This window comes from Cololabis saira, chromosome 1, assembly GCF_033807715.1.
Source record: "Cololabis saira isolate AMF1-May2022 chromosome 1, fColSai1.1, whole genome shotgun sequence".
NCBI classification, from domain to species: domain Eukaryota; kingdom Metazoa; phylum Chordata; class Actinopteri; order Beloniformes; family Belonidae; genus Cololabis; species Cololabis saira.
In genome coordinates this window covers 33,936,095-33,949,235 of record NC_084587.1, presented here as the reverse complement: position 1 = coordinate 33,949,235, position 13,141 = coordinate 33,936,095, and the positions used below count along the sequence as shown (strand labels likewise).

Genomic DNA, 13,141 nt, shown 5'->3' with positions numbered 1-13,141 from the left:
TGAGGAATATTGGATTCATACAAGAATGTCAATTATCACTATAACCATCAGCATTGGAAATGTAGAAAAGAGAACAAATTACCTGGGAAGAACTGCACGGTCAGGTTGAACATCTCACAGTCACTCTCCTGTGTTTTAGGCATCATGTAATACAATGACACCATCTGTCACACACACACACACACACACACACACACACACACACACACACACACACACACACACACACGCGCTTTTAGCAAAAGGGCTGATAATCTCACATATAATAATCCTTAATGTAAAAAAGATTAAAATAAATATTATTATGAACACAAATGGAATAGTTATACATTCTTAGAGTAGCATTTTTCTTGAGATCGGAAAAGACTAAAAAATGTCAGGCTACTGACATCCCTGTCAGTGATGATGTGGATAGGGTCCCTAGAGGTACAAAAAGTGTAAAAGGATGCATCTCTCTCAGTTGCTCCAATCTTGTCATAAATCTGTACAAATTTACTACAAATGTCATGTAAACTAAGTCTAATATACAAAAGAAGGAAAGTTCACAGCCTCTGCTTCCATAAAACTGGATAGATTGCCAGAGCCCCCGGTACAGGGGCCACGTGTCATTTGAGAAGTGGCCGGTAAGTAGAGGGTTAATATATTTATGAAAAAACAGACAACAGTTAAAAACAAGGCCATGAACTCCTTTTTATCTTGCTAACTCAATAAAACTGTTCTCTTCACACATATTTTTTTTTTTTTTTTTTTTTACTTCAAACAAAACTGGTAAAGTAAATGTAAATAAAGTTTTACTTACATTGAATATTGCTTCTCCTGTTCCTACGGCAGTCACAGTTATATTCTTGTTTATGTCTTCAAACTGTTGAGATTATTATATGATTATATGGGTAAATAGTAGGTAGAAGAAAAAAAAAAACCCAGAATAATCAGAAAACCAGAAAAAAATATTGTAACCGAAAATCAAACACAGAAAACAGAATACTCCCATTGGTGAACACACTCACTTGCCCATTTTAGTAAATCTTCCTCTTGAAGTTTCTGCTGTCTCTAGGGTCTGTTTTTTTTTTCTTTAGTGTCTTTTTATAGTATTTTCATTGTACAACTTCTCATGAAGTGTTGGCTTTATTGGTTGGCTTTATTATGTTAATCCAACCACCCAGTCTCAATATTATATGGTTTTACTGGCGCTGTAAAAATTCCAGGTTTTATTTTAACCATAGTCATACCACAGACATTTGCTTAAATTAATTTACTGAAGTTATCTAAAAAACTTCAAAACAGATGGCTTAAAAGAAATAAGAATATTTTTTTAAAAATGAAAGAAAACTGAAAGACTACATTAATTTTAACATCTAAATTAAGTTTAATTCAGTGTTTTTATTCAAGATCGATGCCAACAGAGCCATCTTGGAATGCATGTAGTGAATGTAGATGAAAACTGTAAAAAGAAAAACAATAGTTACTTAATTTATTTAAAATGCCAGTTTAATGATTTACTGTATCTAGTTTTCTGTAGTTTAAAACAACCCATAATATTTCACTTTCAACATGAAATTTTCCATGTATATAATAGTGGACATTGTAAAAACACTGTAAATAAGTCCAGAATCATTAATTACGTAAAACATGGCAGCTTCTCAATAATTTTTCACATGCCTACATGTTTATTTATGCCTTTTTTTAATTCGGTAAATTCTTTTAAAAGTTATGTTTCAAAACAATGATATTTTCAAAAGGGTTGGACCACAGAACCGAGTTTGAGCCCATCTGGCAACATATTATCTGAGCTCTCCACATACTTTGCTACCTTGTGCTTAGAAGAAAAAAAACAACAAGGATTGAATTAAATATTAATAAATGCACCCCATTGCTTGAATACTACTCTTCATAAAAACACTTTATATATCCATCCATCCATCCATTATCTATACCCGCTTTATCCTTTGCAGGGTCACGGGGGTCTGCTAGAGCCTGTCCCAGCTATTTTCAGGCGAGAGGCAGGGGTTACACCCTGGACAGGTCGCCAGTCCATTGCAGGGTCACATATACAGACAAACAACCAGACACACTCACACCTACGGGCAATTTAGAATCACCAATTAACCTAGCATGCATGTTTTTGGACTGTGGGAGGAAACCGGAGTACCCGGAGGAAACCCACGCAAGCACGGGGAGAACATGCAAACTCCACACAGAAAGACCCTGCTAACCACTAAGCCACCGTGCTGCCCTTACACTTTATATAATTTATATAAAATGGAATAAACTGTGGCTCCATTTCATTATTACATAGCCACAAAATAGATTAGATTTGAAGTACCTGCTTGATAATTTATTGCTCTTTTTCCAAATGACTATTTTAATTTTCAATTCGTCCTTTTTCATTGTTTCATTTTTTAGATATCAGTTATGTTACTTTCACTTAAAATACTAGGATTTCCAGGATTAGTTAAAGCTAATCAGCTAAAGAGAGACGGAACTGATAAATATGAAAAACATGCTGCTAAGTAATTTATTGTTTGCCAATGAAGACAAAAAGTCCGGTGTGAGTGGGTAATTGCTCAAAGTAAAAAGTCGTACTAAAACAACTGATTAACACAGTTGTATTTATGTACTCTGCATTTACACATGTTCTCACCTTGGATGTTATGACAGCTTGGAAGTTTTCCTTATTTAAGTTATACTTGTCAATCAGAGACCTCCCTGCTATCATGACATCCACGTTTAGATTGTATGGTGGCTCTTTCACATTGGTCCAATACTCTGCTACAGCCTGGTACACCATTATAGTAGCCTGGAGAGGAAGATGCAGTTTAACCAATGTAACTTGAAACAATATGCATTCAAAACAAAAACAAAAAATCTGTTCCAAAAAGTAACGGTAATAATTAAAGCTGCAAGCAGCGATGAATGGGCCCTCGCATCCTTGTGCACGTTCAGGCGTGCTGCAGTGGAAGCGCTTGTATGACTTGCATGTAGATGTCTTCAGGCCTGGACATTTAGCGGATGACACCACCCACGACTCTCTATATCAAACCATTCAAAAGTTATGGCAGAAAGTAGGAACTAACAGATATCGAGAATTATTATTAACTGCCGAAAGAATGGCATAAATTGAGCAAACATTACACGATTAATTCAAAATGGCCGACTTCCTGTTCGGTTTCGGCCATGGCGCCAATAGACTTTTCTTTAAGTCGCGACATGATACAGGTGTGTACCGATTTTTGTGCATGTACGTCAAACCGTATTGTGGGGCTTGAGGCACAAAGTTTTCTAGGGGAGCGCTGTTATCCCCTGTGTATATCTGGTCTTGTCATTCCCTTGTTCCCTGTCGGACCGTACTGTTTGTTCCCTCCATGTTTCCCCTGGTTTTTTGGATTCCTGTTTTTGTTCAGCCTGTGATCCTGCTCTGCAGCGCTTTAGTTTGTTTTTTTTTTGTTAATAAACCCTTTTTTCATTGAACTCCTGCTTCCTGCCTCCTGCTCTCCTGCGTTTGGGTCCACACCTTACCCCCAGACGTGACACTCATTTCGTCAGAAGAATAAAGAATAACTAGAAAAATGTCAGGAAATTTTGATATGGGCATACCAGATGAAGGGGGGCGCGCTTTTTGGCGTCTATCGTCGCCATAAACGCTTTTGACTGAGAAAAGTAATGCGCATCGTCGCAGGATGGAGACGCACATTTTGATGTATAACACACCTGGGTGCATGTAACGGTTCAGGCTAAGAAGTGGCCGAAGGAATGGCATAAATTGCGGCAAAATTACACGATTCATTCAAAATGGCTGACTTCCTGTTCGGTTTCGGCCATGGCGCCAAGAGACTTTTCTTTAAGTTGCGACATGATACAGGTGTGTAACGATTTCCGTGCATGTACGTCAAACCGTATTGTGGGGCTTGAGGCACAAAGTTTTCTAGGGGGCGCTGTTGAACCATTTTGCCACGCCCATTAATGCAAACCATTAAATATAAAATCTTTCGCCAGCCCTGGCTTGCGTGCAAAATGCCCCAAAACTTTTGGGGCACGTTTAGGGGGGCAAAAAGGCCCTCCTTTCGTCGGAAAAAGAAAGAAGAAAGAAAGGAAGAATTCCTACAGATACAATAGGGCCTTCGCACTGTAAGTGCTCGGGCCCTAATAAAAAAAAAGTAATACAAAACTGTTTTCACCGGCAAAATATATTACCTGTGTTGACTCATAGGCACCTCTCACCCTCCTCTGTTTGCCGAACCATTTTGCAACTGGTTCAGCCTTGAGAAAAGCCTTTAATGTCAGGCAAGAAAAGGAAAAGAAAGATCTTAAAATATTAGTATTACGTAGACACTTATAGAAGGCAAATAGGTTAACATAACTCACATATATATATATATATATATATATATATATATATATATATATATATATATATATATATAGTATACACACACACACACGCACACACACATATATAACACACACAGTGTATATATATATATACTATATATAAGGAAGTCTATAGCGGCAGAGAAGTATATTAGATTGGTGCATGACATGCATTAGAACTGTACGAGGGTGCTGAGATGTGCTGTTGGTGCGACAGTGGAGTTCAAGGTGGAGGTGGGACTGGATCAATGTTGGCTCTGGGCCCCTTCTTGTTTGCTATGGTGATGCACAGATTGACAGGTAAGGTTAGACAGGAATCTCCATGGACTAATGTTTACAGATTACATTGTGATCTGTAGAGAGAGCATAGAGGGGGTGAAGGAAATCTGGGGGGTGGAGGTATACCCTGGAAAAGGAGAGAATTGATAGCCCCAGAAAGACAGAATACATGTGTGTGAATGAGAGGGACCCAACAGGAATGGTAAGGCTACAGTGAGCAGAGATAAAGAAGGTGGATGATTTTTAAGTACTTAGGGTCAAGAGTCCAAGCAACAGAGATTGTGGAAAAGACGTGAAGAAGCATGTGCAAGCAGTTTGTAATAGGTGGAGAAAAGTGACAGGCAGACTATACACATATAGACTATATATAAGATGGTGGTGAGACTCATGACGAATATATCGGTAGAAGGATGATAGGTCTGGAGCTGCCAGGAGGTGAAAGAGGAGAATAGGGTAAAATATAACGTACGTGTGTGTGTGTGTGTGTGTGTGTGTGTGTGTGTGTGTGTGTGTGTGTGTGTGTGTGTGTGTGTGTGTGTGTGTGTGTGTGTAACCACTGCAGATGTTCAGTGGAGCAACAAATAGATTGTGATCCTGCAAGTACAAAATCTCTTCTCTCAATGCATGTGAGTACAATATTTTTTTTTTCTTCATTGTTATCCTACCTCGCATGGGCTAAAATTACTTTGAAAATCAATAAAAAGTTGGTCATAAAAAAAAGGTTATGATACAGGTGTGTAACGATTTTCGTGCATGTACGTCAAACCGTATTGTGGGGCTTGAGCCACAAAGTTTTCTAGGGGGCGCTGTTGAGCCATTTTGCCATGCCCATTAATGCAAACCATTAAATATCAAATTTTTCGCCAGGCCGGGCTTGCATGCAAAATTTGGTGACTTTTGGGCCACGTTTAAGGGGGCAAAAAGGCACTCCTTTCGTCGGAAAAATAAAGAAGAAAAAGAAAGAAAGAAAAATTCCTACAGATACAATAGGGCCTTTGCACTGTAAGTGCTCGGGCCCTAATAATGAACTTCTCATGGTGATTCTGTATGTCAGTTTAAGTGTAATACTCTTACATTGGCCTTGATGAGTGCAAGAAGAGCATACGCTGTGGCCTCCAGAGTGTAAACTTTTCCCATAGGTACCGGCCAGTGTTGTTGGTCTGTGGAAGACAACTTCCCATTAATATACTGTTCTTGTTTAATCTCCTTTTATTAGCTCCAACATTCCCATGTTCATACAGTACGGACCAAAAGTTTGGACACACTTCCCCATTTGTTTGAATGAGAAGGTGTGTCCAAACTTTTAGTCTGTACTGTATATGATAAGTAAATTGACAATTATTTGATTTAGGAGTATTATGTTAGAAGACCTGGGGAAGCAAAATTAAAGAGAATTTCCTCGTTCAGTTTGCTTTCATCGGCCAGCGCGCATGACGTCAAGGCAACAGCATAAGGGTTGGTGAGGCTGGGCAGACGCAGCTCCAGGTAGGTTACTGCTCTCTGTATGCTGTTTGCCATGATCTGTTCAGAGGGCAAAATCAGCTCATTATAGGATACAACTAACATTAAATTTGTAAAGACATCTAACGAGCAAATTAGTCAAAAACTCAAAGTAAAGGTCTTTCTAAATACTTCTATTGTAGTCTAAAACAGTGACAGAGACTATGAATGAAGAGAAAATGTGTAAATATGTAAAAGAAAAAAGCATTTTCAACTTTTATTAATTAAAAACTTCCATTAATTTCAAATGTCATAAAAAAGCGTACATTTCAGAAAGCACTTTATATAAATGGGTTACTTACATTAACAGTAGTAGAACATATCGTGAGTGACTGCTGTATGGCCATCAGACAGAAAGCAGTCATGGAAGCATCTGAATCCACACCCAACACATCTCCCTACACAACAATACACACATATATACACATATAAACAAAGCAGTTTTTCCTTCGATCTTTTTTGGGATATGATTTAGGTATTAGTGTTACTGAAATTACTTCACTCACAATCATGGTTTTATCATATACGTCTCCAATTTCCATAAACGAGCCATCCGGTTGCTGTGTGTTTAGAATGAGAAACTTGACGGCGTCACAGATCACATTCTGTTGCACTAAAATCAGGTTATAGGCCAGTGCCAACACTTTGGTGACATAGGCAGTCAGCCTTGCAGTGAAGAGGAGAGTACAGGACATCAAGGAGAAACAGAGACAACAAAGGAGATCATTTTACCTTTTGCGGGGTTATTTTTCTTTTACATATACAGTATATTCACAATTTTTCATTACTTAGTTTTAAATAATGAACATTTAGGTACAAGTGAATGTATGTTTACATGCCTCACCATGTGCTGCTTTGTTTTCTTTTAAATATAGCAAAAGATCCATCACTTTTACGGAAGCTAAGCTCATTCATATAGCCTGGATAAAATAGAAATAAAAACAAAGATTTTCTTTTCTTTTTCCCCAGTTGATTTAAACTGCCAAACAAATGCGGTATACATATTCATAAAGCCGTCGGTAGAATCCTACCAGTTTTGATGTGTTGTATAGCTATGCTGCGCTTCTCCACACCAACGGTTCCCCATTGGTTGGTCTTGTCCAAATAAATGGTTGCCATGACAGGCAGGGTCATAGCAGCAATGTTCTGCTCTCCACATCCTGAGGGCTGCTCTATAAGAGCACCCATGAAGTCCCCACTAATGACATTCTCAAACAAGGAACTCAACTGCTCTCCTCCTGGGTGGACGAAGACAAATTTCCAGAAAACTAGTGGGATTTGGGTATTTTTTAGTCCTTTGTGACAGGGACACTTTTTTTTTTCTTTTTTCCACAATCTGTTTATTGGAATTTTCAAATAAAAACAACAACATTACAGTAACATTGGTCAATGGAGTAATGATGAAACAATGCAAGAAGCAGGGAAGATAAAAACAGAATAAGACCAAAAATAAACCAAGACAGGACAAATACTAAAAACTAAAAAGGACAAAACTCAAGACAAAGACTAAAGACAAAAGATAGCTTAATAACGTAAAAAATATATAAATACAGTATATGAATAATAACACAAAATACTAAAAAATAAAGTAATAGTTGTTGGTCAGTTCGGCAATCTGTCATGTCTCAACTATACCACTGAAATATATAATGGGTCACTCGGGAATCGCTGGGAAGTTCAGCTCTCGAACAAACACAAAAAACGGGTCCCACGTCTTATAAAATTTTCCAAGGGAGCCCCTCAAAACGCATCTAATCCTTTCTAGTCTAACAAAATTAAGGACTTCTCTTATCCATACTGTGTGCGAAGGAGGAGTTGGAGATTTCCACTTGAGTAAGATCAAGCGTCTCGCTAGTAGAGTAACAAATGCTATAAAAGTAGCTTCCGAGGAGGTGAGTGGTATTGTGGGTGGAGATGTGCCAAACAACGCAATCATTGCATTAGGCTCTATTACTTTATTAGTAACCCTTGATAATGATCCAAAGATTTCTTTCCAATAAGAGTGTAAAGCAGGACAGGACCAGAACATATGCACGTGACTTGCTGGGGCCTGGTGACACCTGTCACAAGTTGGGTCCACCTCCTTGTAGATCTTAGAGAGCCTGACCTTTGTGAAGTGCGCACGGTGAACAATTTTACACTGAATAAGTCCATGTTTTGCGCAGATGGAAGACTTATGGACTCTGTTAAGAGCCTCCTCCCAGAGATCCTCTGAGATCTCCTCTCCCAGGTCTGTTTCCCAAAGTGCTTTAATTGAATTTAAAGAGACAAGACGAAGAGAATGAATATGAGTGTAAAAGTGTGACATCATTCCCTTCAGGGCAGGTGCCGGCTTAAGGAATGACTCCAATGGAGAATCTGTGGGTGCATTAGGAAATTGAGGGAATCTATTTTTAACAAAACTGCGAATCTGAAAAAACCTGAAGAGGTGTTGTCTGGGTAGGCTAAATTTCTCAGATAACTGTTGGAAAGATGCAAAAGTGTCATCTATGTATAGATCTTTAAATGATTTGATGCCAAGACTAGACCAGATAGCAAATGCACGGTCCACCAAAGATGGAGGAAAAATGTGATTTGCAGTTATTGGAGCCAGTATAGAATATGTCTGGAGACCAAAGCAACGTCTGAACTGATTCCAGACTCGCAGGGACGATTTAACAATGACATTTTTCGTGTAATCAGAAGAAAAACTTTGAATGGGAGAATGGGCTAAAGCCGAAAGTGACACTGGGCCACATGAAGCTGCTTCCATTTTAAGCCAGATGGGAGGGGAGGGGTATGAGTCAAATTGTAGCCAAAACTGAATTATTCTGACATTGGCTGCCCAGTAATAAAACCTGAAATTCGGTAGAGCCATTCCTCCCAACGCCTTTGGCCTCTGCAAAAATTGCTTGCGTATCCTTGGAATTTTCTTGTTCCAAATAAATTCTGAAATAACGGTATCAATTTTGCAAAAAAACTTTTGTGGGAGGAAAATGGGTACACACTGAAATAAATACAAGAACTTTGGCAGGGTGTTCATCTTGACTGAATTAATTCGGGCAGCTAAAGATAAGTTCAGCACTGACCACCGGTCAAAATCCTCTTGCATACGGGACAGAAGGGGAACAAAATTAGCCTTATAAAGATCTTTAAACTTGTCGGTAACCTGAACCCCTAAGTAGGTGAAAGAGTGCTTTGCAGTTTTAAATGGTAAGCTATGGAGTGGGTACTCATGTGCTGCCTTATTCAAAGGAAACAACTCACTTTTATTTAAATTTAATTTGTAGCCTGATATTGCACCAAATGAGTTAAATATACGGAGAGCCGCAGGGATAGAAATGGGAAAATTTGAAACGTAAAGGAGGAGATCATCCGCGTAAAGAGAAACTCTCTGTTCCATCCCATTCCTGAAAATACCTGTAATGTGGGGGTCACAACGAAGCGCAATGGAGAGGGGCTCAATGGCTAAGGCGAACAAGAGGGGGCTCAGGGGACAACCCTGGCGGGTGGAGCGATGAAGAGGAAAGTATTCTGACTGGTTGTTATTTGTCCTAACTGAGGCTACGGGGGATGAATAAAGTAGCTTCACCCATGTGACAAAGTTCTCACCAAAGCCAAACTTCTCTAAGGTGAAAAATAGATACTTCCACTCCACGCGATCAAAGGCCTTTTCAGCATCTAAAGATATCACAGCTTCTGGCACAGATGTCATGGGGTGATGATAGATTGTATCAAAAAGTCGTCTTAAGTTAAAAAAAGAGTGCCTATCTTTAATAAATCCAGTTTGGTGGGGAGAGATAATGGTTGGTAGCACAGTTTCCAAACGTAGGGCCAGCATTTTAGACAGCAATTTAAAATCTACATTTAACAAACTGATCGGCCTGTAGGAGGAGCAAGCGAGGGGATCTTTATTCTTTTTGAGGATAAGAGAGATAGACGCTTGACTAAGTGTTGAGGGTAGACTAAGAGATGTAAATGACTCATTAAACATATCTATCAAAACGGGAGCTAATTTATATCGGAATGTTCTGTAAAACTCAATTGGGTAGCCGTCCGGCCCTGGGCATTTGCCACCTTGCATAGATGTGATAGCAACAGAAAGTTCACTAATGGTTATTGGCATCTCCAATTTTTTAACCATGTCAGGGTGAACCGGAGGAATTTCAAGAGTAGCAAAGAAACTGTCAAAGTCCTGCGTATTCGAATCAGCTTCAGACGTGTATAATGAAGCATAATAGTTTTTGAATTCATCGTTAATTCTTTTGGGGTCTATTGTAATATCTACCGATGTTTGAATTTGGGGGATTTGGTGAGAAGAGGCAGATTGTCGTAATTGATGGGCCAATAACCTGCCAGCTTTGTCACCCTGTTCATAATAATTACTTCTGGACTTAAGGAGTAGTTCAACAGCATGGTCTGTGGTCAGCGTGTTGAATTCTGACTGGAGAGAGAGTCGTTCTTTATACAGGTCTGGGGTTGGCGATGTAGCATATAAACTGTCCAGCTGAGCAATACGTTTTTCTATTTCGTCCAATTTTTTCCTCTTTTGTTTTCTCTCATTACTTACATAAGAGATCACTTGCCCTCTAATGTAAGCTTTTAAGGTTTCCCACAATATGGAAGGAGAAATACCAGGGGTCCTATTTATACTCAAAAATGCATCAATTTCGTTGGACATTAATTCCACAAAATTTTCATCCGAGAGTAAGCGTATATTAAAACGCCACGGGGCCTGTGCACGAACTATCCCCCTAAATTGGACACTCATTGTGACAGGGGAGTGATCAGAAATGACTGTAGCCTCATAAGAGCAGGAGCTCACGGAAGGGAGAATTCTATTATCCATCAGAAAATAGTCTATTCGTGTGAACGTGCGGTGTACATGGGAGAAAAAGGAAAACGCTTTACCGGAGGGATTAAAAAAACGCCAGGGATCTGAAATTGCAAACTCGTCCATGAAGGTCTTAATTGTTCTGGCAGATCTCGAAGGGGTAGTGATTTTTGACGAAGAGCGGTCCAGCTCTGGACTCAGCCAACAATTGAAGTCACCCCCTAAGATAAGGAAGTGCGAAGACATATCGGGTAAATTAGAGAAGAGCTGCCTAAAGAAATCTGGGTTATCCCAATTGGGGGCATACACATTCACTAGTAAAACTGGGGTATCATACACCCTACCAGTAACAATCAGGTACCTGCCACCTGGATCAGAGACCACATTAGAGCATACAAAGGGAACTGATTTATGCAACAAAATTGCAACCCCTCTAGATTTGCTATGAAATGATGAATAGTAGGCATGACCAACCCACCCACTCTTAATCCTAGAAAAAACAGATGGTTTGAAGTGCGTTTCTTGAAGATATATTACTTGAGCTCCCAAATGTTGAAGGTGATGTAGGATCCTACTGCGCTTAACAGGGGAGTTTAATCCTTTACAGTTCCAACTGACAAACTTTAGCGCTCTCCCATCAGGATGTTGTATCAACCCGGACTGGACCATTCAAAAATAGGGGAGAATAAAGATATCAGTGACAATGACAGGCGAACCGACCTTACAGTGAGTTTGAAGATCAAACTGACCAGAAACACAACCAACAGAAAAACCAAAAAAACAAATACACCGAACAGAAACAAAAACACAGAAAACCCACCCCCTATCCCACCCACGCACAGGCATCTCCCCAACTGAGATGCGTGCAATCACCTCCATAAACCCAAATACTTCAAAACACTCCATGGTAGCTCTAACAGGAACTCAGCAGAGCTACCTGAGATGAAATGCGACCTAAAGAGTAATCAAATGCACATTGTACTATCTACTGAACACCCCCACCTGAAAAAACAGTAACTAGCAGAAAAGGGCATCACTAAGGGAAATGAATAAGGGAATCAAAAACAAAATAGGAAAGGTAATTAAATAAACAAATAAATGAAAAGAGGAAGAAAGAAGAAAAAATAATGATTTAAAAAAAAAAAAATAAATAAATAAATAAAAAATATTCGAATAAAAATCAGACTAACAAAGGAGGGGAAAAAAAAGAGAGAAAAAAAAAAAAAAAAAAAGGGGAGAGGGGGAAACACACACACACACACACACACACACACACACACACACACACACACACACACACACACACACACACACACACACACACACACACACACACACACACACACACACAAAATAACGAAAATAGCAGGGATGATATTATTAAACCATTTTTAGGACAGTATATACAGTCCCGTACAAGAAACCAATAAGGAAGGGAAAAAAAGACACTCACATACAAACTAAAAAATACTATCAGGTCGATAGAGTGAGATCTTGGGGAAAGCAGTTCACATTAATGTAAACAGTCCAGCTGACGCATAAAAAAGAACAGCGCGATCATTTTCAGACTCCGCGCATTATAACTGGACGGAGCCGTCTACTTACAGTTTTTAGTAACAAAGTCAGCGGCCGCAACAGGGTCCTCAAACCTGCGTGATGTCCCGTCTGGCATGGTGACTCTGAGGACCGCCGGGAAGAGAAGACCGAACTTCACCTCTGGAAAGGAGCGGAGGCTGCGCTTCACCGCGCTGAACGCGGCTCGTTTCTTGGCGACGGAGGATGTATAGTCAGGAAACACAGAAATCCTCTTGCCTTTGAGAAGAAGTGGAGCTTCCCCAGCCCGCTGTAGAATCTGGTTCCGGACATGGAAGAAGTGGACCCTCACGATGAAAGGCCGAGGTGGGTTCCCCTCTCCGGGTTTCTCTCGCTGGGTCCGATGGGCACGGTCCAGCAGGGGCTTCTCGTCCAGTCCGAGCAGGTCCCGCAGTAACTGGGCGACGAAATCCGTGGCCCGGGGTCCCTCCACTCCCTCCGGTACGCCGATCACGCGTATGTTATTTCTTCTGGATCTGCCCTCCAGATCCTCGCACTTGTCCTCCAGACGAGCAGCTTGTTTGGTCAGCCTGCCAACGGTAGCTTCCAGCTCGTTAATCCGAGCGCTGTGGTCGGTGGCGGCGCGCT

At 40.1% G+C, this 13,141-nt stretch overlaps 1 protein-coding gene across 7 annotated transcripts in view; it reads right to left on the bottom strand.

Annotated features, from left to right (window-relative positions):
• Positions 1-13,141, bottom strand: part of LOC133443756 (complement C3-like) — a 68,916-nt gene that overhangs the window by 18,474 nt on the left and 37,301 nt on the right. For all 7 annotated transcript variants that reach the window (XR_009782688.1, XR_009782689.1, XM_061720990.1 and 4 more), the window contains 10 exons: positions 7,179-7,385; positions 6,992-7,067; positions 6,654-6,813; positions 6,450-6,545; positions 6,018-6,168; positions 5,722-5,807; positions 4,192-4,269; positions 2,642-2,797; positions 800-862; positions 83-164 (listed from right to left, as the gene is read on the bottom strand). Coding sequence is in view for 5 of the 7 variants with exons in the window: in XM_061720990.1 (XP_061576974.1) it covers positions 83-164; positions 800-862; positions 2,642-2,797; positions 4,192-4,269; positions 5,722-5,807; positions 6,018-6,168; positions 6,450-6,545; positions 6,654-6,813; positions 6,992-7,067; positions 7,179-7,385 (1,155 nt within the window). In the remaining 2 variants the exon portion in view is untranslated. The remainder of the gene's footprint in view (positions 1-82; positions 165-799; positions 863-2,641; positions 2,798-4,191; positions 4,270-5,721; positions 5,808-6,017; positions 6,169-6,449; positions 6,546-6,653; positions 6,814-6,991; positions 7,068-7,178; positions 7,386-13,141) is intronic.